Consider the following 23,473-nt stretch of genomic DNA (forward strand, 5'->3'; position numbering starts at 1 on the left):
TGCCGGTCAAACCGAAAAGATCCATTGTGTCTTCTAATTTTATTCAACTGTTTCACGTTTTATTTTCTGAGGGCATCGGCAGCATGTACTGTCCTCGCGATTTTGCCTTATTCTACACATTTTTATGGTCACATCTTTCATATATTCGAGGATGGGGGAACAGCCGTTAGATTTTCTTCCAAAACTCTCCATATTCTCCAAGTGATTTCTCCGTAATTTATGATTTGAAATGGCAGACGATACGGAATATAAGGAAAAAGAGCTGCGCGGGAATTTGAATGTGCGTGTGTGTGAGTGTACGTGCGTGTGTGTGTGTGTGAGTGTGTGTATGTGTAGAGGGGAATATTCGGAAAAGCTGAAGGTTAATAAGTTTAATTTATAATGTTGTGTGAATGGACGTTATGGTATATTAATTGAGCCGACATGAAAGTTTGTTTGTAAAACCGAAGTTCATTGGAGCGTGAAGGTTCTTGTAAACATAGATCAGAATTAGGGCGGGGAGCTCAATAAACTGTCGGTAATTGACGCATTAATTGGAGGAGGAAAACAATGGCACTGTCCATTAATGGGGTTTATGATTTTGAAGTAAATTGGTTTATAGAAACGGGGTCAGAAAATAGCGATGATGTGGAAGCGGCCAGGCGCTTTTATGTCCAGACACACACACACACATTCGCGCACACATGGATTAATACACACACACACATATACACACATACATACATACATACATACATACATACATACATAAATGTATGGATAGATGGAGAAAGAGAGAGGGTGAGAAATGCATCCAAACGCATACAAAATACACAAACACACATATATACAGAGCTATACATGCATATATATGTATGTGCGCATGTGTATATGTATATATGTATGCATGTCGTGTGCGAGTGTGTGTGTGTGTATCCAAACTCTTTTACTCGTTTACTTGTTTCAGTCATTTGACTGCGGCCATGCAGGAGCACCACCTTTAGTCGAGCAAATCGACCCCGGGACTTATTCTTTGTAAGCCTAGTACTTATTCTATCGGTCTCTTTTGCCGAACCGCTAAGTGACGGGGACGTAAACACACCAGCACCGGTTGTCAAGCAATGCTAGGGGGACAAACACAGACACACAAACATATACACACACATACATATATATGACAGGCTTCTTTCAGTTTCCGTCTACCAAATCCACTCACAAGGCTTTGGTCGGCCCGAGGCTATAGCAGAAGACACTTGCCCAAGATTCCACGCAGTGGGACCGAACCCGGAACCATGTGGTTGGTTAGCAAGCTACTTACCACACAGCCACTCCTGCGCCTATACAAAATACGCATACACATATGTACAGAGCTGTACATGTGTAATGGTTATTGTTAAGGTGTTGGCTGCCAGTATGCAAGATGGAAGAAAAACTGACTGAAGTTGTAAAGAGATTTTTTATTTGTATCTATCCAAGACCCACGACGGGTTGGTATGTATAATTAGCAAGGCAGTGAGCTGGCAGAAACGTTAGCACGCCGGGCGAAATGCGTTACGTTGTGAGTTCAAATTCCGCCGAGGTCGACTTTGCCTTTCATCCTTTCGGTGTCGATAAATTAAGCACCAGCTATGCACGCACTGGCGTCGATGTAATCGACTTAATACCTATGTTTGTCTTTGTTTGTCCCCTCTATGTCTAGCCCCTTGTGGGTAATAAAGAAATAGGTATGTATAATTAGTATAATATGTATAATTAGCGAGGCGGCGAGCTGGCAGAAACGTTAGCGCGCCGGGCAAAATGCTTTGTGGTATTTAGTCCGCCGCGGCGTTCTGAGTTCAAATTCCGCCGAGGTCCACTTTGCCTTTCATCCTTTCGGGGTCGATTAAATAAGTACCAATTACGCTCTGGGGTCGATATAATCGACTTAATCCGTTTGTCTGTCCTTGTTTGTCCTCTCTGTGTTTAGCCCCTTGTGGGTAGTAAAGAAATAGGTATGTTTAATTAGTAAGTGGAAAAGCATGCGAGGAAAAAAATAGTTAATTTCGGCCTGTATGTGTGTACACGATCTCATAGCAGTATACATAGAGAGATATGGTAATGTTCCAAAGAAAAGAAAGTTAGTGAAAGTGAGAGAGGTGGGATGAAACAACAGCTTCGTTGGTGAGTTACCATAGTTGTCCCTTTGTACCTTTTCCTTTTTAGGTGGTGTTTTTTCAGCCAGTCAGCCAGACTCCATTTTCACTAACCAACTGTGTATATAATTATCGCCAGATCGCGAGAAAGAGAGACATACCGTTATCCAAACAATAGGTATTTTGGGAGGTCATCGTTCTGTCAATTTAACTCTCCACTGCATACAAACGGTTTGCAGGGGTCAAGTGGCAAAGACCATTATTCCGGCCTATTGAAGGCATCTGGTAAATGTAACTGCTGTCACTCACAGAAAAAAACTAGTGTTTTACCGTGAAAAAAGTGCTGTTGAACTGTTAAGTGAAATTTGGCGATCGAGGATCGAATCCACGCCATGTCTGCATGAAGCCACTACACATGCATATATATGCGTGAATGTATGCATGTATATATGAATGCATGTCGTTTGCGTATGTGCGTGTGCGCATGGTGATTGGTAGTTTAACTCCGGGTCAAAACTGATCGAACCTACCCAGACCCGTGATAAAAGGCATTACCAATCAAAGCTTAAGGAATCCCTTCCTTTTAATCCGGGACTGCATTAACTAACGAGTTTTTTTTCCTTTGTTTTAAGTCGACTGCAAGTGATTTGAAAAAGATTGAGCTGCTATTTCTAGTTGGTAAAATGATCACACAGAGGTTCCATATGTTATAACCCTTATATCCATTTTAGACATAGCTACGTGGTGAAGAAATTATGTGTCATCTTGGACTTTTGAGGATTTGGGATCTCTCTTTTTTTTTCTTTCTCTTTTACTTGTTTCAGTCATTTGACTGCGGCCATGCTGGAGCACCGCCTTTTAATCGAGCAACTCGACCCCGGGACTTATTCTTTGTAAGCCTAGTACTTATTCTATCGGTCTCTTTTGCCGAACCGCTAAGTTACGGGAACATAAGCACACCAGCATCGGTTGTCAAGCAATGCTAGGGGGACAAACACAGACACACAAACATACATGCACACACATATATATGTATATATATATATATATATATATATATATATATATATATACCTTTGCCCATATAGTACAGTAAATGAATTGATTGCATCGCAATCATTAACATTTATGTATTAACTTTGTTGGGTACTTCATTAGCAGTATATTGGATATATGTTATCCCATGGAGGGTTGCATTTACAACACCTATCTCAATTTGTATATATATATATAATATATATATATATATATATATATATATATATATATATCTATATATATATATATATATATATATTTGTCTCATTTGGTCTAAAGTCGTATGACAACCACCGTTATATATATTTTGTTTATTCATTACTGTTTTCAATTTCGTTTTCGTCTCTTGTATTTACATCCGTCTTGTGCGTTCACATTCCTGTCTTCTACCAAGAAATCTAATGCTTACAGCTTAGTTTTTTTCTTGGGGCTGGCCGAGTTGGAGCAAATATCAGAATTGAACAGCCGAAATTTGCTATGATGATTCGGTGTCTGACTGAAGATTGAAGGCTTCGAATGATTTGTCTGTATTCCGTGTTCGTCCCTTCCTGTATTTCACGTTCATTATATATAAAAACATTCATTCTTATATATATATATATATATACATATATACGACGGACTTCTTTCATCCACTCACAAGGCTTTGGTCGGCCCGAGGCTATAGTAGAAGACACTTGCCCAAGGTGCCACGCAGTGGGACTGAACCCGGAACCATGTGGTTGGTAAGCAAGCTACTTACCACACAGCCACTCTTACGCCTCCGCCGTTAGAATTTTTCAAATTTCCTATCGTATGTGGTTTTGCATGCTGATGACAAAAATAACATTTGTTTTCTCTAGAAATTAATAATTAAAAAGCTACAAGCCTTTGAAGTTATGTAACTTTAGCTAACCAGAAGCCTCTATTGCCGACGTACCGGTAGTCGAAATGGTTTGTTTCTATGAGAACAGCCTAAATCCTTTTTTTGAATTAATTTCTATATAAAATTACTATGATTTTCGTCTTCAGCATGCAAAACTACATCGATGGAGAAAATTTGAAATAATTCTGACAGTGAGAAGAAATTTTAAAAGATTCAGGATCTCCTAACTGGGCTAAAATTCGTTGACCTAGTAGGATAAATTCATCGTTTATTGATTTATACACTTTTACAATTCTAATTAAAAAGAGGAGAAAAAAAAACCCCCAGAAAATCTAGCGTTGTGAAGAAAATTGAGCGTATGCTTATTTTGTAAAACAAAAACAAAATCAAAAACCTAATAATGTTTTCCTCCTATTTTCTCTATCTCTTTGGATTTAATGATGCGAAATTATATACTTCTTAATTACTGTGTTGTTAATGGGAATGTGTAATTGGGAAAATTGGTTGGTTCTGCTATTTGTTTATCATTAATTCGTAATTAAGGGAAATAATATTGTTATAAGTTGTTTCGTTGTTATTTGAATAGAAGGCGCAATGGCCCAGTGGTTAGGGCAGCGGTTTCGATTCCCAGACCGGGCGTTGTGAGTGTTTATTGAGCGAAAACACCTAAAGCTCCACGAGGCTCCGGCAGGGGATGGTAGTGATCCCTGCTATACTCTTTCACCACAACTTTCTCTCACTCTTACTTCCTGTTTCTGTTGTACCTGTATTTCAAAGGGCCGGCCTTGTCACTCTCTGTGTCACGCTGAATATCCCCTAGAACTACGTTAAGGGTACACGTGTCTGTGGAGTGCTCAGCCACTTACACGTTAACTTCACGAGCAGGCTGTTCCGTTGATTCGGATCAACCGGAACCCTCGTCGTCGTAACCGACGGAGTGCTTCCATCCATTTGAATATCAATGTTTAAAACCAAAATTTTAAATATCTTAGTCAGTTGTTTTACCGTTGTAAGGTAAAACTGGCAGAATCGTTAGCACGTTGGACAAAGCTTCGCTGTACTTCTTCCGACTCACTACGTTCTGGGTTCAAATCCTGTCGTGCACGACTTAGCCTAGATTAAAGCGCCAATCAAGTAATTGAGTCGCTTAATCTAAATCCCGCATTACTACTGCGAGCTCTCTGCACCCCATCAATTTGCTCGCTTCCCCTTTGCTTCAACAAAACTCCAACAACTCTGTATTTCGAACTGTTCAACGTTATTTCACTCTCTTTTACTTGTTTCAGTCATTTAACTGCGGCCATGCTGGAGCACCGCTTTTGGTCGAGCAAATCGACCTCATGACTTATTCTTTGTAAGCCTAGTACTTATTCTATCAGCCTCTTTTGCCGAACCGCTAAGTTACGGGGACGTAAACATACCAGCATCAGTTGTCAAGGGATGTTGGGGAGAGGACAAACACAGACACAAACATATACAAACGTCGTATATATATATATATATATATATATATGCATATAGAGTAATATGCTTTATTTAAAGCAGCAGAAAATTCAACAAAACCTGTTACTCTGAGTTTCCCGTTGCCGTTCATCGGACAGTTTTTGCTAGCAAAAACTGTCCGATGAACGGCAACGGGAAACTCAGAGTAACAGGTTTTGTTGAATATATATGCATATATATATATATATACGACGGGCTTCTTTCAGTTTCCGTCTACCAAATCCACTCACGAGGCTTTGCTCGGCCCAAGGTGTCACGCAGTGGGATTGAACACGGAACAATGCGGTTTGTAAGCAAGCTACTTACCACACAGCCACTCTATCCACTTTTTTTTTTTACAGAGACAAGAGACTGATTTGTTACCTATTTCTAACGATTACATACAGACACCTCTCTCCCTTTCTCTCTCGCTCTTTATTTCCTCTCTCCCTGCTTCTTTCGTGCTCTCTAGCAGTAGCGGTAGTGTTCGTAGTAGTAGTAGTGGTGATGATAGGTGAGGTGTTGGAATTTGTTATAGTATTAGCAATTGTAGTGTGGCGGTGATAGTAGTAGTGGTGGCTGTAGAGATGATGTAGTTTTGTAGTTGTAGTAGAAGCTTAGCCACTTAGTTTAAGTGTTTGAGAACGGAGTCTCTTCATGAAATAATACCCCCTTCTTTCTTATATGAAAAAAAAATCATAAAATAATACAGGTTAAGATATCATTCAAAAGACGGAACGGTCGACGTGGAATAACTTTGTCCAAAGTGCCGCTTAGTTAGAACTAAACGTAAACTCTACCGTAAAATCTTATTCTTAAAGTATTTGAAACTAAGGGAAATAACTCAATTTGCAATACAGGAGTTATGTCCCTTATAAAAAATTACGTCGCTTTCAGAGAATTAAATTTATCTTGAATTCAACGAACGTCGTTTATTCTAAAGCTGCTGTGGATTTCAGGGAGAGCTCCTGAATTTAACATCTTCTATTATAGATTCCCTTGTATATTGAAATGTATAAATCCACCACAAGTACACACACACACACACATATACACACAATCGTTCCGTTATCGGTAAATGGAATTCCGTCGATTTCGACGATGACTATTCCAATCGTTAAATCTTACTGAGTAACTTATTCGTTGAATCACAAAATCCGTGACCCCAGACACTTGTGCCCTTAACGCTATCATCTTGCATTATACCGTGACGCGTTGTAAAATAAGATTCGACTTTTGAATTACGAGTAGAGTCCATCTGATTGTCTTCAAAAGTTTTCTAGAGACCAGTTTCAGTTATCTATCAAGGCCCATTGGAAGCTATGGCAATAGAAAGATGAAGGAAAGGGAGAAGGAGAGAGAGAGAGAGAGAGAGAGAGAGAGAGAGAGAGAGAGAGAGAGAGAGAGAGAGGAGAGAGAGAGAGAGGAGAGAGAGAGGAGAGAGAGAGAGGAGAGAGAGAGAGAGAGCTTTTGGGAGAAGACACTCGGAAAGATTGAATACAGGATTTTCCGATTGTGAAGCAAACTTTTTTAATTACGCGACTATGCTTGCATCCAAATCTTCTCACACACACATAATATATATCATCGGGCTATGAATAACTAAATTACATCAGGTATATAGTCCATATTTTGGAATTACATCCAGTTAGCTCAAGACATCATTATAGTGCGTTGTTGTACCATTCAAAACTTTTTATTCTTTAATAACATAATATATACATTTGTGTGTGTGTGTGAATCTATTGTTCTATATGCCATAATAATCAAATACTTGTTGTTAGTGATGTTTTTTCCTTCTCTAGATGTCCTCGTTTTCTTTTCTGACAAAGCGCTATGCCCAAAACGTAAAAAAGCTCTTTTTATCCATCTATGCCGAGCGTCAAACTATTACGTTCCATGTGAACGTCCTCTTGTCGTCTTGTTATCTTTAATGTTCAATTATTGAATTGGTTCACTTTGAAAATGTTGTAAGTGATGGGCCCTTGATGAAATTGCAGTGACTAGGATGCATAATTGCACATGGAGCAATGTGTATTTGCTGCAATTGAAACATATATGGGTCATTGTTATATATGTTGAAGAAAACTCTTTCAATAAAAAATTTTGGATGTCAATAAATCTCCACTCTCGTCTTCGTTTTCAGTTATAATTACATTGATACAGACACACACAGACACAGACACAGACACAGACACACACACACACACACACACACACACACACACACAATATATATATATATATACGTTTTTATTATTATTTTGATATTTACTTAATCATCGGTATATTATTGTTATTTTAATTTTAATATTTCTATTATATGTAATTTTCCAGATGGTGTAATTTAATTGTTGATTTTGAATTGATAAAAGGTGTTATTTTTCCAATTTTTTAATATATATATATGTATTATATTTTGTGAAATTTGATTTAGTTTTTCTAAATTGAATTTTTCCCTGTAAATTAGGAATAATATTCCCTCAAATAATAATTATATATATATATATATATATATATATATATATACAAATAAGCAACAGAATATCACGTAGGGACGCAGTACGACCGTTTCAAGTGACTCCATTCAATTGAACAATGCGATCATTACATCAATTTAAATGCAGTGCTATCTTCAGCTGCACAAATAAATAAATAGAATTTTAACAAGTAGAACACATTAATATAATTTTTCTCAAATATTATTACAGAGCAAGAAGACGGAAGAAATTCATGTTTTCGCTACTGTAGCTAAGAATATATATATATATATATATATATATAGTCTTTTTTCTTTTATTCTTTTGACTTGTTTCAGTCATTTGACTGCGGCCATGCTGAAGCAGCGCCTTTAATAGAACAAATGGACCCCAGGACGTATTCTTTCTAAGCCTAGTTGTTATTCTATCGGCTCTCTTATGCCGAACCACTAAGTTACAGGGACGTAAACAGACCAACATCTTGTCAAGCGATGTACACACAGACACACACATATAATATATATAAGTATTCACTCAATGTCCTGATCTAAAACTTTAGACTTGGAATTCCTATTCGTTGAATAATCGCGCCACACCTCCTTCGAATATCACCACAGCCAGAGCCGATATAAGGGGGGAACCCTGTCCCACCCACAGAATGGCTTTATAGGAGCGAAACCAATGGTCACTCAGTGGCCGGCCATAAATTCATAATATATATATTACTGCTCTAATGCTTGTTTTTCAGATATATGTGCTACTGTGCTTCTTTTTCAGATACGTGAATGTGCTTCTTTTGCAGATATATGAACGACTGACTTTATATATACATATATATATATATATGTGTGTGTGTGTATATACAAAGTAAGATAGGGGTTATGAGTGTAACCCACTATGGGATAGTATTTATCCAATATACTGTTGGTAAAATACCCAGATTCTTAATACATAAATGTTTTTAATTGCAATGCAATTAACTCATTTATTGTATTAAACGGGTGAAGGTAAAGAAATATTTTTACCGTAAATTTATAATACAAATAAGAAAATGGAGAAATAATTTAGGTTTCTCATTTTGTTGAATGAATAAATAATCCAACATTTTAATATCCGAAAGTTGATGAACAAACTAAATTTGTTTCTCCATTTTCTTATTTGTATTATATATATATATAGTGAAATCGAAATCAAATTCGATGACTGGCATCCATGCAAGTGGAGCGCTAAGAGCACCATCCGAGCGTGGTTGTTGCAGGAGTAGCTAACTGGCTTCCATGCCAGTGGCACGTAAAAAGCAGCATTCGAAGGTGATCGTTACCAGCGTCGCCTTCCTGACGCTCGTGCCAGTGGCATGTAAAAGCACCCACTACACTCTCGGAGTGGTTGGCATTAGGAAGGGCATCAAGCTGTAGAAACTCTGCCAGATCAGATTGGAGCTTGGTGCAGCCATCTGGTTCACTAGTCCTCAGTCAGATTGTCCAACCCATGCTAGCATGGAAAGCAGACGTTAAATGATGATGATAACGATGATTATATATATATATATTCTGTGTGTTTCAACCTAAAGGATGTGATGATACTGGTGGCACTGCCAATAACATCACCTCTTCAATGGTCATTCACATGTGTTTGGCTTTTGGAGAATGAGCAAGTTTGATATTGTTGCCCTCATGTGAGGTTCTTCTGGGATTTTGGGGAGCAAAAGTTTGAGGTACTTTTTGAAAACATCTACACCCACACTCACCATGTAGATCTCACGGAAGTTTTGACAAAAGATTATTAAAAAGCTCTGGGACTTTATCCAAAGAATGTCTAAGGACAAGGCCATGAACTTCTGAGTAATGGAATATTTTTAGTTAAAACTATAACTTGCTATATTAAAACATTTACTCTTACACTAATGTTCTTTTTTACTTCTTGTTTATTTTAGTATTACCATGTGCAAAATAAAGGTCATACAATATATGTCATAAACAAAACACATTTTCAGCTAAATAATACATCTCTTTCCAGGGCATTATGTGTGCACATGTCTGTGTGTATTCACACATTGAGAATCCAGATGAACTATTTGGTTTATAAACATTAGTATATTGTTGTATGTTATGCATTGTGGTCATAGGATTGTGGTTTCAATTCCCAGGCTGGGCGTTGTGAGTATTTATTGAGCAAAAACACTTGAAGCTCCGTGAGGCTCCGGTGGTGGCGAACCCTGCTGTACTCTTTCACCACAACTTTTTCTCACTCTTTCTTCCTGTTTCTGTTGTACCTGTATTTCAAAGGGGCCAGCCTTGTCACACTATGTGTCACACTGAATCTCCCCAAGAACTACATTAAGGGTACATGAATCTGTGGAATGCTCAGCCAGTTGTACATTAATTTCACAAGCAGGCTGTTCCGTTGATTGGATCAACTGGAACCTTCTTCATCGTAACTGACAGGGTGCCATAGTAATGTTATGATGTCTTATTTACATATAAAATATATATATATATATATAAATAAAAACTTACTTGGAGACCTTTGAAACATGCACTGAGTCGAAACAGGGGCAGCTGATGAAGGGGAATTTTCCTTGTATTGTTTGTCTTGTACTCTGTTTTTTCATTGTTAAAAAAAAGTTTGTTTCCTTGTTTGATTTTATGTTTTCATTTCTCGTTGTGTTCTACGTTTATTTGTGGTGTCCTGTACTCATATATGCATGTATATATACATATAGATGTAGGTATGTACATATATGTACGTATATATGCATATGTTTTATTTATTAAATTATTATATATATATATATATATATATATAATATATATATATATATATGTGTGTGTGTGTGTGTATACTCACACAGTATCATACAACCATTTCATGACTTATTAAAACACACCGATTATATATATATATATATATATATATATATATATATATATAATATTTATCCAGCCATGAAATTATAGGTGTGGATTATATTTCTAACTGCCAAGTCTCAGATGCTCAAAACAGAAATTATTTTTATCTATTTTTAAAATAGCATTATCTCTGACTGACTGATCTTTGTACCTTACTGCAATTATGGTTGATGGCTAACTTCTGAGAGATTAGCATACATTACATTCTTATGATGGAAACGTTTAAATATTTTATATTGATGGTTGCTTTTAGTTTTTGCAATATAATTGGACGTTTATATCTGGTTATCAAAACTGTTTGTGCTTTATTCAAATATATTTTCGAAGGAGAGGGGCTTTCTCCGTCCTGATTGCGGATCCGTGGAATAAGCTGCCGGACGAGATGGTGAAGGTGCCGACGACCGCTCAGTTCAAAGTCTCCCTTGACCATAAGTGGCCTGAACTCTTTACATGAACACCATCCTGAATCCTTCAAAACTTCCATGCTTTCTGAGATTCGCCATAGCTACACCTGATTTTCTCCCCTCCATACACACACAGACATGTATCTGTCTCATACATTGTTCGCATTCCAGACATTTTTACATTACTGCATGTACTTTATATGCACTTTCTGACAAGTTGTGGTGCACCTGAGCACTGTATACAATAATTTCATTATTATTATTATAACTCCATGTCCCCCTACATGGCCTTGCTTTTTTGCTTTTTGGGCCAAAAAATTAACTAACTAACTAACTAACTATTTTGTTCTCTCCTTTTCAGAAATGGAATGAGGATAACAAGAAGCATGAAAAAGAAAATGAAAAATCCAACGCAGCAGATAATCCAGCATTTTCACCAGATGATACGGATGTGGAAAATTACAATGTGAAACCACCACATGGTTTAAAAAAAATATATCCAATGGAACAATTAGATCCAAAGAACCTTAATGACGATGGTGTGGAAATAACCCATATCTAACAACTATGTTTTGGATTTCACAATATTACATCCATTACCGTTTCCCTCCTGTATCCATAATAGCCTCAATTATGTAATAAGTAATTTCCATAATACATGCATCATATATTTAAACTAACCTTTTTTTTAAAAAAAACCCCAGAAAATAATATAAAAATCTATTGTGTTCTTACGATACTATTCTATTTTGTATTTTCCTCTTTATTTTCTCATATATCACCTTGTTTAAAGGTAACCATATATTTTGCTCTACAACCCAATGATAAAATCAAGTTTCAGTAACCATAGTTAATTTTTATTCCATACTCAACTCAGAAAATATTCTAGTATAATTGTCAAAGAATCACACAAAATATCCCTTTGTTATACAGGGTGTCCATAAAGTCTCTTTACAATTAAAAAATTTTATTACAAAGGCAGTTGACAAGATATCTTAACCAGATTTGTTTTATTGTAATAATTGTTTATTAAAGTTTTTTTAACTGCTATTTATTAGACCCTCAATATGGGCATCATTAGTTGCGTGAAGCACTTCAAGATGGTACTCGATTTCTTGCCATGTTTGCTGTAGGATAGCCTCACCAACGGTGGCAATGGCAATACGAATCCTTTGCTTCAAGTCAGCAATGTCCCGTATCTTTGTTTGATACATGATATCTTTTACATAACCCCATAAAAAGAAGTCCAAGGGAGTGATATCTAGTGAACGCGGTGACCATGGAATTGGTCTGGAAATGTCTGATTGAGGAACTGATGAACATGCCGTCCCCAATGTGGTGGTGCACCATCTTGCTGGAAAATGATGGTTGGTTGTAAATCAATCAGTTGTGGTGCCACATATTCGGTCAGAAGGTTGAGGTAAACATCTGCAGTATTTGTTGACTCATTAAAGAAAAATGGACCAATTATTCGATTGCACATGATTCCACACCACACATTCACTTTTGGACTATCCCGTTGAAGCTCCCTAATCACATGGGGGTGTTCTGATCCCCAGATTCTTACATTGTGTCTGTTTAATTTCCCTGAAACATGAAAAGTCACCTCGTCACTAAAACAAACTTGCTTGAGGAATGCCTCATCCTCATTTTATAGGGGTTCAGTGAATCATTTCCCTTCCATCAACAGAGTATCTGAAACACAAACGTTTGATATCAATAAAAACTTTAATAAACAATTTTTAAAATAAAACAAATCTGGTTAAAATATCTCATCAACTGCCTTTGTAATAATTTTTTTAAATTGTAAAGAGACTTTATGGACAGCCTGTATAACATTCTGATTTCAGTTGCCATCAGTGTCAACTTTGCCTTTCGTTGAACTGGAGTTGGTAAAATAAATACCAGTCATACACTATTAGTGACTTTATATTTTATTTGCTCTGCTCCTCTTCTATACTTTGTGTGCCTGTGCCAGAGTTAAAAACCATTCGTTTTTAGTTCTCACTAATCAATTCTCATTAATTAGTTTTCATTTAATTTTGTGAGACGGCAGGTTCATTGGCACTTCAGACAAAACGCTTCATGATTTTCCTTCCTGCCCTTTATGCGATGATTTTAAATGCCACTTAAATCGATTTTGCTTTTCATCCTTTCGGGGTCGATAAATTAAGTACCAGTGAAACATTGGGGACAATGTAATCTACTAGCCCCCTCCCCTGAAAGTTTCAGGTCTTGTGCCTTCAGTAGAAAGGATTATTATTATAATCATTGTTGTTGTTGTTGTTATTATTAAGGTTGTTAACATGCCAAGCAAAATGCTTTACAGCATTTCATTCGTGTTTACATTCTGATTTCCGTTTCTGCTGAGGTTGACTTTGCATTTCATCCTTTCAGGGTTGACAAAATAAGTACCAGTTGAATACTGAGGTAGATTTGATCGACCTAGCCCCACCCAACAAACATGCTGACTTTGTAACCAAAATTTGAAACCATTATTATTGGTTTTTGGCTTTTCCCGATTGATTTGTATTTCATTTCATCTTCCGACCAGGTCTCAACCAGAGATCTAAAGCATGTATGTATTAGATGGAGAAAAAACTTCCCGAGAATGTAGGTAGATGGTGTCAACACAATTTTTGAGTTGCATAGATTGTTGATATCTCAGGGATTTTGTCACTCACAGTTTTTTTAGAGGGATATCTCATTTTTGTGTGTTGTCTAAATTTTTGCATAGGAATATCTCATCTCATCTCCATGTGCTGTTTACATTTTTATGTACACACCTTGCTGTTACAACATGCCTGGCAGCAACTGTGTTTCAAATACAAGGGATCTAGTTCAGCTTCCTGAAATGACTTACGTTGAAAAGCAATTTTTTTTTGTTACTTTTTGTGGTTTCTTAAATCCTGTCCGGTGACAATCTCAGATTTAACCCTTCCTTGTGTCAAATTTACTGATATTTGTCCATGATGTTCATTACTCACTGTGAAACTCCTGTTTGTTATTCACTGCCAAAGATAGCAAGCCAGAAGAGTTATTAGCTCACTGGACGAAATACTCTCTGGCATTAGCTATTAGCTTTGCTTTCTGAGATCAACTTCTGCCAAGGTGGACTTAGTGTTTCATACCCTTTCAGGGCAATGAAATAAATACCAATCAAGCACTGAGGTTGATGTAATTGGCCAGCTCCCTCCTCCCCAGTTCCAGGCCATATGCCTACAGTAGAAAAATAAATTAACAAGTTTCATTCATAAAATATTTCAATTAATTAAAAAGGAAATTGCTGATTAATGAATTTCAATAATATTTGTAAATTCCATCATAAACATGGTGCTATGACTGTGATGAAGAGACTTCATTCTCAAGGGGCACAGTCTATTTTATTAGCAAGTAGCTACCATTATGTTGGTAGAGTTCATTGCCATTTTTACTACATCATGACAATATAATTAATGATTGATTAATTATTCATCGAATTACAGTTTTGATTTGTTTTTGTTTTTGTCTTTGCTTCTTTTTTTTCTTTTTCGCATAAACTTTTTGAGAAAGTATAGAGAAAAAGTACACCTAAATTTTCTGTGTTAAAATATTTTGTAGATATATTCTGTAGCTCTAACATTATCAGAAGTCATCACTAAATAATTGTGGTTTGTTCTCAAGAAAGGAAAAAGATAAATAAATAAACTAATAAGAATAAAATACAAAAATAAAATTAAGGTTGAAATATAAAAAAAAAAATGAATGAATCACAAGAAATTTTCCATGACACATGTTTGTTATTCACTTTTTCTTTTTAAATAAACAAAATAAAGACATTTTTAATTTTGTGTTTTGTTTAGTTGTTATTTTTGTCATTGTTATTCTTACAAGATTGTAGTTGCTATATCACCAGAAAGTAAAATTCATTAGCAGCTCATTAGATTTTTTATTTGTTATTTAACCTCTCTCATACCAATCCACTTGAGACCACCCTTGCTTTCATGATACCAACATCATGTTTGAAACTGATTTAAATTAAAACCTTCATTTTAATAATGACAAAATTATTTTACTGAATACATTATTGTTTTTGCAGTGTAGAAGGTGTTTATAAGCCATTTAAGAAACACACAAAAAGCGTTAGATTCACTTCAACATTTAATTTGTCAAGATATTTTCGTCGCTTTGAGACCGCGACCTGTTCACTGACAAAATTCCATGCTGCATCTGAGAAAGTAACAGTTAGTTCATGATATATATGTACATATATATCTTCCACACTGCAATTGTTTTCGTTCCAGCACACAATCTCAGATCAGGTCACTTGCTATGCCAGTACATCTCCATAATTATTATTTTTAAAGTTAATAAAAACAAATGCAGTGTATTTCAATAGAAATATGGGAACAAAAGGGTTAGTGTGATCTAAATTAAAACCTTTATTAAGCGCAGGAGTGGCTGTGTGGTAAGTAGCTTGCTTACTCTCAGATAAGTTAGAGGAACTCCACCCTCCCATCGAGAAGAGGAAAAAAAAGAAGAGAAAAAGGAACAGGACATCGCTGGCAGTTGAAGGTCAACTGTCAGCATGCCCCGAAATTCTGTCAGTGGGAAGTGTGCCTCCGACAGAGGGAGCAGTGGCCCCTCCCAGAAAGAGGAAAGATGAGTTTGTCATATTCTTTCTGAAGGAAGGAGTGATAGAAAGCTTCCTAAAGAAGCAAGAAGGCTGGAGGGAGGAGCCCTTAGCCTGGACCAAAAACCCGAATTGGACTTCACAGGTGATTGCGAAGGTCATATCAGAGATCGGACTATACTCGAGGATTTACGGTATATATATATATGTATACATACACACAGGGTTGCCGAAAAGTTCCTGCTGCTGCATAAAAGAAAATACAGGAGGATCGGTTAATTATGATTTTATTCAACATATCCCCTTACAGATTATTGGTAGTGGTCCTTAAGTTTTTCAAAACCTTCTAAAAGATTTCAGAAGGTTGGGCTTCCAACCAGGCCTTTCAGGATACCCTTAAAGCCAGGAACTTTTTAGTACCCCTTCGTGTGTATATATATATATATATATATATATTTCAGTGTAAATAGTTTTGTTAAGCAGTGTCAAGTTTCATAATTCTGTAAATAATAATAATGGTATTTTTTTATAAGCTTAAATCTTATAGGGATCACCGTGTAAATGACTAAGGAAAATAGTGTAATGATGGGGCATATATGCCCTTGACAGATAAAAGTAGGCTTTTCCATATGCATGGGATGCGAACCCACATCCCTTTGTTAACACCACTAAGTGTGTTACCGATTACACCAGCAAACCAGCCTGACAAATTTAAGAACTATATTAGTTTATAGTTGTATTTGTAAACAAAGTTTTTATGCTTTTGGTGCAAATGGTTTTGTTAAGAGGTGTAGACTTTTACAATTCTGTAAATAATAATAATGGTATTTTTTTAATAAGCTTAAAGCTTACAGCGGTTACTGTGCAAATAGTTTATATATATAAAAATTATTATAAATATAAACATAATTATAATTAGGGTTTAGCAAAATTGCTTCACCACATACCAAAATTTAGAAATAGCAATTAAATACTATTCCACTACCATAAGATATCTCCCATACAGCAAAACTCTCAACTCACACAGGCAAAGAGAAAAAAATAACAAATTCTCTCAGCTTTGATTAACTATAAACGAGTTTCTGGATTAAAGATATGTAAAATAACTCATAACTTATTTCCGTCATCTTTGCCTGTGTGAGTTGAGAGTATTGCTGTCTGGGAGATATCTTATGGTAGTGGAATAGTATTTAACTGCTATTTCTAAATTTCGGTATGTGGTGAAGCAATTTTGCTAAACCCTAATTATAATTATAATAATTTTTGTATAAGTTTACCGATAATGGTTCTTTTAACATATCGAACTACTTGGTAAGATTATTAATTATAAATTGATTAATTAATTTTACTCTTTATTACTATTGATAATATATATATATATATATATATATATCAATACACATATGATGGGATTCTTTCAGTTTCTTTCTATCAAATCCAGTTACAAGGCTTTTGTCAGTCCAGTGCGATAGTAGAACATATTTGCCAAAAGTGCAATTGAGTGGCACCTGAAAACACGTGGTTGGGAGGCAAACTTCTTACCAACTAGCAAGTGACTATGTTAATGCAATGGGGATTGAACCCCTGGCCTCATGGTTGGTTCCAAAGCTAATTTTTTAACCTCTCAGCCATGAGACAATTGAATTAATCAACAGCTTTAATATCATCCGTTTCAGAGGACCTGTACATGTTATGGCCACAGTAACTCGTGCCACTGATTCCCGATTCAAAACCAGCCACTAAGAGAGCTTCTATGTGGTCAATTAACCAGCTAGAATTAATAGCCGAATGTCTTTCAAACCATGGCATAATACAGCCTGGTTCAAAAGAGAACATACCAGATAAAAATAGGCCTTATTGGGGTCCCTGCAACATAAGAAAAAAAGGTTTGGATGGTCATGGCTGGAATGCTTTTGATCATGATCAGTTGGAGCTACCCAGATTTGAAGAAGGAGCAGAACAGCTATGCTAGTCCTACTGCCATCGTCTCTACAAGAACCACCACCACCACCACCACCACGATCACAACCACCATGACCACCACCGCCGCCGCCGCCACCACCGCCACCACCACTACCATGACCACAACTACTGCTGTTGTGCATTGTTTATCATTTATAACTTGATTGTTGTGTATTCTAAAGATTTTACAGTGAACGGCAGATGTGGAAAGGATACTGGACAAAATACTAACCAGTTTCTCTCACTCTCTCTCTCTCTCTCTCTCTTTCTCTCTCTTTATGTTTTGAGTTCAAATCCAGCCAAGGATTAACATTGTCTTTTATCCTCGCAAGACTGAGATTGACTTCTATTGTGAAAACCATGATGGTTGCCACAGACAATGCTACAATGATTGCCATTATCGTCCCAATAATGATTATTATAGAATCTATGGTATTGATCTATAGATTTGGTCATTGATCAATTGATTATTATATTCATTTAGATTTTATTGATCACTCTTTTAATTTTGATTATTATTATTATTATTATTATTATTAATATCATCATCATCATCATCATTATTATTATTATCATTATTATTGTTATTATCATTTATCAACAGCCACTGCCATTTCTATTTCGCTCTTAGAATGTGGTTTGGTAGAAACAAAGCTAAATGGGATTTTGCAATGGTTCTACAGTTCTTAGAAAACCAATAATCACAGACTGTCTGAAGGAAATGGGATGACCGTTTTTATTGAAGACTTGAAAAATAAAAATGAAAACAAGAATATTGTTAATCACCATCACTGCCACCACCACCACCACCATTACTATTCCCGCCATCATCATCATGACCACTGCCACAACTATCATTACCACCATGACCACCACCACTGCTCCTATTATCATCACCAGCACTAGCAGTGAAGGCGCAATGGCCAAGTGGTTAGGGCAGCGGACTCACAGTCGGAGGATTGCGGTTTCGATTCCCAGACCGGGCGTTGTGTGTGTTTATTGAATGAAAACACCTAAAGCTCCATGAGGCTCTGGCAGGGGGTGGTGGCAACCCCTGTTGTACTCTTTTGCGCCAACTTTCTGTCACTCTTTCTTCCTGTTTCTTGTCCCCGACTTCCTACGCAACTGCTGAGCCTGGATGCGCATTCATCCATCCGACGATGCTCTCGGTGTCAGGGGTTGACCTGCTTTCTCTTCTGCGGGTCTTATGAATAGCAAAGGACCATGTTTCGGACTTCTCCCACTACAGAGGGGCGATCTTGCAAGCTCTGGGATGAAGACCGCTTCGCTCAACAAACAAACAAACAAACCAGCACCAGCACCACCACTGCCACCACTACCACCAGCACTGCCACCACCACCACCACCACTACCATCATCCCCAGCACCACCACTGTCATCACTACCTCCAGCACCAACTGCCACCACCACCATCACCAGCACTACCACCACCATCACCAGTATTATCTGTTGGTCACAACTCCTGACAAAAGCGTTGTCATTTTTATTTCTTTGGTTAGTGACAGTATAGCATTTGAACTTAGGACATAAAGTTCAAATAAATACCCACATGCCCCCCCCCCCTCACACACACTATCCAGTGCTCTAACAAGTTCGATCTTTTGCCATAAACTTTTATTTTATTTTGATTTTCTTTACTCCAAAAAGATGGAAAAATAAAGTTGATATCAGCATGATTTGATCTCAGAATGCAGATTGACAACCGATGCTGGTGTGCTTACGTCCCCGTCACTTAGCGGTTCAGCAAAAGAGACCGATAGAATAAGTACTGTACTGGGCTTACAAAGAATAAGTCCCGGGGTCGATTTGCTCGACTAAAGGCAGTGCTCCAGCATGGCCGCAGTCAAATGACTGAAACAAGTAAAAGAGTAAAAGAGAGAGAGTAAGTGCCGATCATCTGTCCAATACTCCTCAACTAAATCTGTCAATTTACCATACTCCATTTTCGATTTTATGTCATTTTTTAAGTAAAGAAATTAATGGAAAAACTAAACCTTTTCAGTTGAATTATCTGACTTGACGTTCATCTCAGCAAACATATTTAAAAACATAAATATTGCAAAACGCAAACCCAAAAGCCAATATTGAAATGGAAAATCAAATCAAATATATGCGAAAATATGCGCAAATAATTTATTAAAACAGGAAAAAGTTAATAAATTTTTTCAAACGTTTACATAGCCACAATATTTACACTTATGTATGCGACTTTGAGAACCGATAGTTCAAGCATTTCATTGCGAGGCAGCATTGTAGCTCATAACAGGAAATTCAAACATGAGTTTATGTTTACTGTGTATAAATTTGTGTTATTTTTCTTCATTACACTATGCTGTCCAAGAAAGCTCCTGTAGCTGGATCGAGTCATGGTGATCCTAAGTGCCATGCTACTTTGAGAAGATAAGTTGGCAATAATCAAGCTGGTACTGATAGTGTGCTAATGGCATAAACCAGATGATGGGTTGTACTCTTATTCATGACAAGGAAAGTGTTTTAATTCACATCCAAGATATTGTTCGTGGAATGAAGATCAAGGAGGCAAAATCATGGAAGAAATTGAACAATTTCTTTCTCTTTGACTTGACCAACAGACTCGTCAGCATCCCCAAAAGTCAGATAATAATTTAAGAGAAAACACCGTCATTGTACAATGGCCTTAAAAAGTATCCCGACGATGTGGCAGAGGAAATCAAGGCTAGTTCCTGATGACATGGCAGAGGAAATTAAGGCTAGTTCCTGATGGCTTATGCTACTCAAGGTGCAATACAATCTTCGTAATGTTAAGGTCCAAAGCGAAAGTGCATTGGCAAATGCAGTAGCAGCTGCCATGTTTCCTGCAACATTGGTGCAGATTATTAAAGATAACAGTTTTATTCTCCTGCAGATTTTCAATGTTGATGAGACCAGGCTTTTCTGGAAAAGAAAGCTAGACCGGTCTTTCATAGCTAAGGAGAAGTGAGAAGTCTTTTCTTGATTTTAAGGCCTATAAAGGTTGTTTGACTCTTTTATTGGGAGTCAGTTGTTAGGATAGGGGAGGGAATACAAGTTAAAGCCTTTCTTAGTTTATCATGCAGAAAATCCAAGAACATTTAAGAACATCACAATGGCATTGCTGTGACTTATATATATATGTGAAACAAGGTGGCGAGCTAGCAGAAACGTTAGCTCACCGGGCGAAATGTGTATCCGTATTTCGTCTGCAGTTACGTTCTGGGTTCAAATTCCGCCGAGGTCGACTTTGCCTTTCATCCTTTCGGGGTCGATAAATTAAGTGCCAGTTACACACTGGGGTCAATGTAATCGACTTAATCTGTTTGTCTGTCCTTGTTTGTCCCTTCTGTGTTTAGCCCCTTGTGGGTAGTAAAGAAATATATATATGCAAAACATCAAGGGTTGAGTGACTGTCAGAATTAATGAAGATTGGTTTTACACTTATTTGTTCCAACAGTTGAGAGATATTATAAAGAAAACAACTTCCATTTGAGGTTCTTTTTTTTTTTAGACAATGCTCCTGGCTACCTGCAAAATGTCCACCATTGTATGCTTATCCTCTAATACCACCTCTCTACTGCAACCTATTTCTTTACTACCCACAAGGGGCTAAACACAGAGAGGACAAACAAGGACAGAAAAACAGATTAAGTTGATTACATTGACCCCAATGCATAACTGGTACTTATTTAATTGACCCCGAAAGGATGAAAGGCAAAGTCGACCTTGGCGGAATTTGAACTCAGAACGTATTGACAGACAAAATACCGCTAAGCATTTTGGCCGGCATGGACCAGGCTACCATTTTTAACTTCAAGTGTTACTACCAAAAATAACGCTGTCCAAGATAGAAATAACATCATCATTCAACAGATAGGTACCAAACCAAACCAAACCAGATGATACAAGTTACTTCACACTGTAATTGACATAACAATGCTGCCAACTATCCAAGAGACTTTCTCAGTTCTCTTCAACCCACATGATGACCTTCTTCAACCTGTAGTTGAAAGGAACAGCATCCAATTTGTTGCTACGAAATTTAAATACCCCAATCCAATGTACCAACACAGAACTCGTCAAAATTCTCATACATGATGAGATCAGAGCCTTATGATTTGTTACACCAAGAGAGAGGCTTGTATTCCATACATTCCCCTCATCCAATCAGATATGTTATTTCAGCCCATGCACCTTCAGTTTCCACTGGCACTCTGTTTTTTGTGATCATCAACAAGTCTGAAAGAGGATTCTCCAGAATTAGTAGGCTTCACTTAACAAGTCTATGTTTCACATGTGGTCATCTCTATGTTGTATCTTCACATGTTGAGTCAAGCAGACATTTTTTCATCACACCAAATTGCACAAGAAATGTTGTCTACTTCAGAGCTTTTGGTCTTTTACTTGTTTCAGTCAATTGACTGTGGCCATGCTGGAGCACCGCCTTTTAGTCGAGCAAATCGACCCAGGGAATTATTCTTTGTAAGCCTAGTACTTATTCTATCTGTCTCTTTTGCCGAACCACTAAGTTATAGGAACATAAATACACCAGCATCAGTTGTCAAGCAATGTTGGGGGTACAAAGACAGACACACAAACATATACACACACATACATATAAATATATATATACACACACATACATATATATATATACACACACACAAATATACGACGGGCTTCTTTCAGTTTCCGTCTACCAAATCCACTCACAAGGGTTTGGTCGGCCCAAGGCTAAAGTAGAAAACACTTGCCCAAGGTGCCACGCAGTGGGACTGAACCTGGAACCATGTGGTTAGTAAGCAAGCTACTTACCACACAGTCACTCCTGCGCCTGATAGCTTTTATTGAGGAAAAAAAAAAGTTACATTTCTATTAGAACTACTTCTGTCTAATATGTTGAATAAGTTAATTTTTTTTTTTCATATATAACATATAACCATGTACATCTTTCAGAACATTGTCATTTTATAAGATTTTGCGAGCAAATTTTTAAATTAGCAAAAACATTTATTCACACGAAAGAAAATTACCGGAGAACTTTCATCTAATTCTTCCAAATATTTCTGTTAAAACTGTATTGAAACCATTTGTGGGGAATTCTTTTTTTTTATCACAGCAATTGAGTTTTTAAAAAAATAATAATGAAATTTTGTATACAGTGCTCAGGTGCACAATAACTTGTCAAAAGTGAGTATAAAGCATACGCAGTAATGTACAAATGTCTGGAAAGTGAACAGTGTATGAGTCAGATACATGCTTGCGTGTATATGGAGGGGGGGGGGGGGAGAAAATCAGGTGTAGTGTTGGCGAATCTCAGGAAGCATGGAAGTTTTGAAGGATGCAGTGATCCGACAACTAACAACTGATGCCGGCAGTTTGTTCCATGCTTCAGCAACTCTTAGCGTGAAAAAATGTTTCCGAAAGTCACGGGAGCTGTGCTGTTTTCTGGCTTTGTAAACATGTCCACGGGTGTTAGACAGGTCTCACACCACAAGATTTAATGGAGCCTACTGAAGCATTACCACGGGCGATGGCAAGGCCAAGGTGTTGGGAAAGCCAAGCGCCCTTACGGGTATCAGTTGACACCTCGGTGAG

The 23,473-nt window shown here is 37.1% G+C and overlaps 1 protein-coding gene across 1 annotated transcript in view; it reads left to right on the forward strand.

Moving 5' to 3' along the window:
- LOC115209355 (sodium-coupled monocarboxylate transporter 1-like) overlaps positions 1-14,962 on the forward strand; it is a 169,433-nt gene extending 154,471 nt beyond the window's left edge. Inside the window, exon 17 of the mRNA XM_036500870.1 lies at positions 11,651-14,962. Coding sequence (XP_036356763.1) covers positions 11,651-11,851 — 201 coding nt within the window. The 3' untranslated portion in view covers positions 11,852-14,962. The remainder of the gene's footprint in view (positions 1-11,650) is intronic.
- Positions 14,963-23,473: the final 8,511 nt, after the last annotated feature.

The sequence above is a fragment of the Octopus sinensis genome, linkage group LG3 (assembly GCF_006345805.1).
Source record: "Octopus sinensis linkage group LG3, ASM634580v1, whole genome shotgun sequence".
NCBI lineage: Eukaryota > Metazoa > Mollusca > Cephalopoda > Octopoda > Octopodidae > Octopus > Octopus sinensis.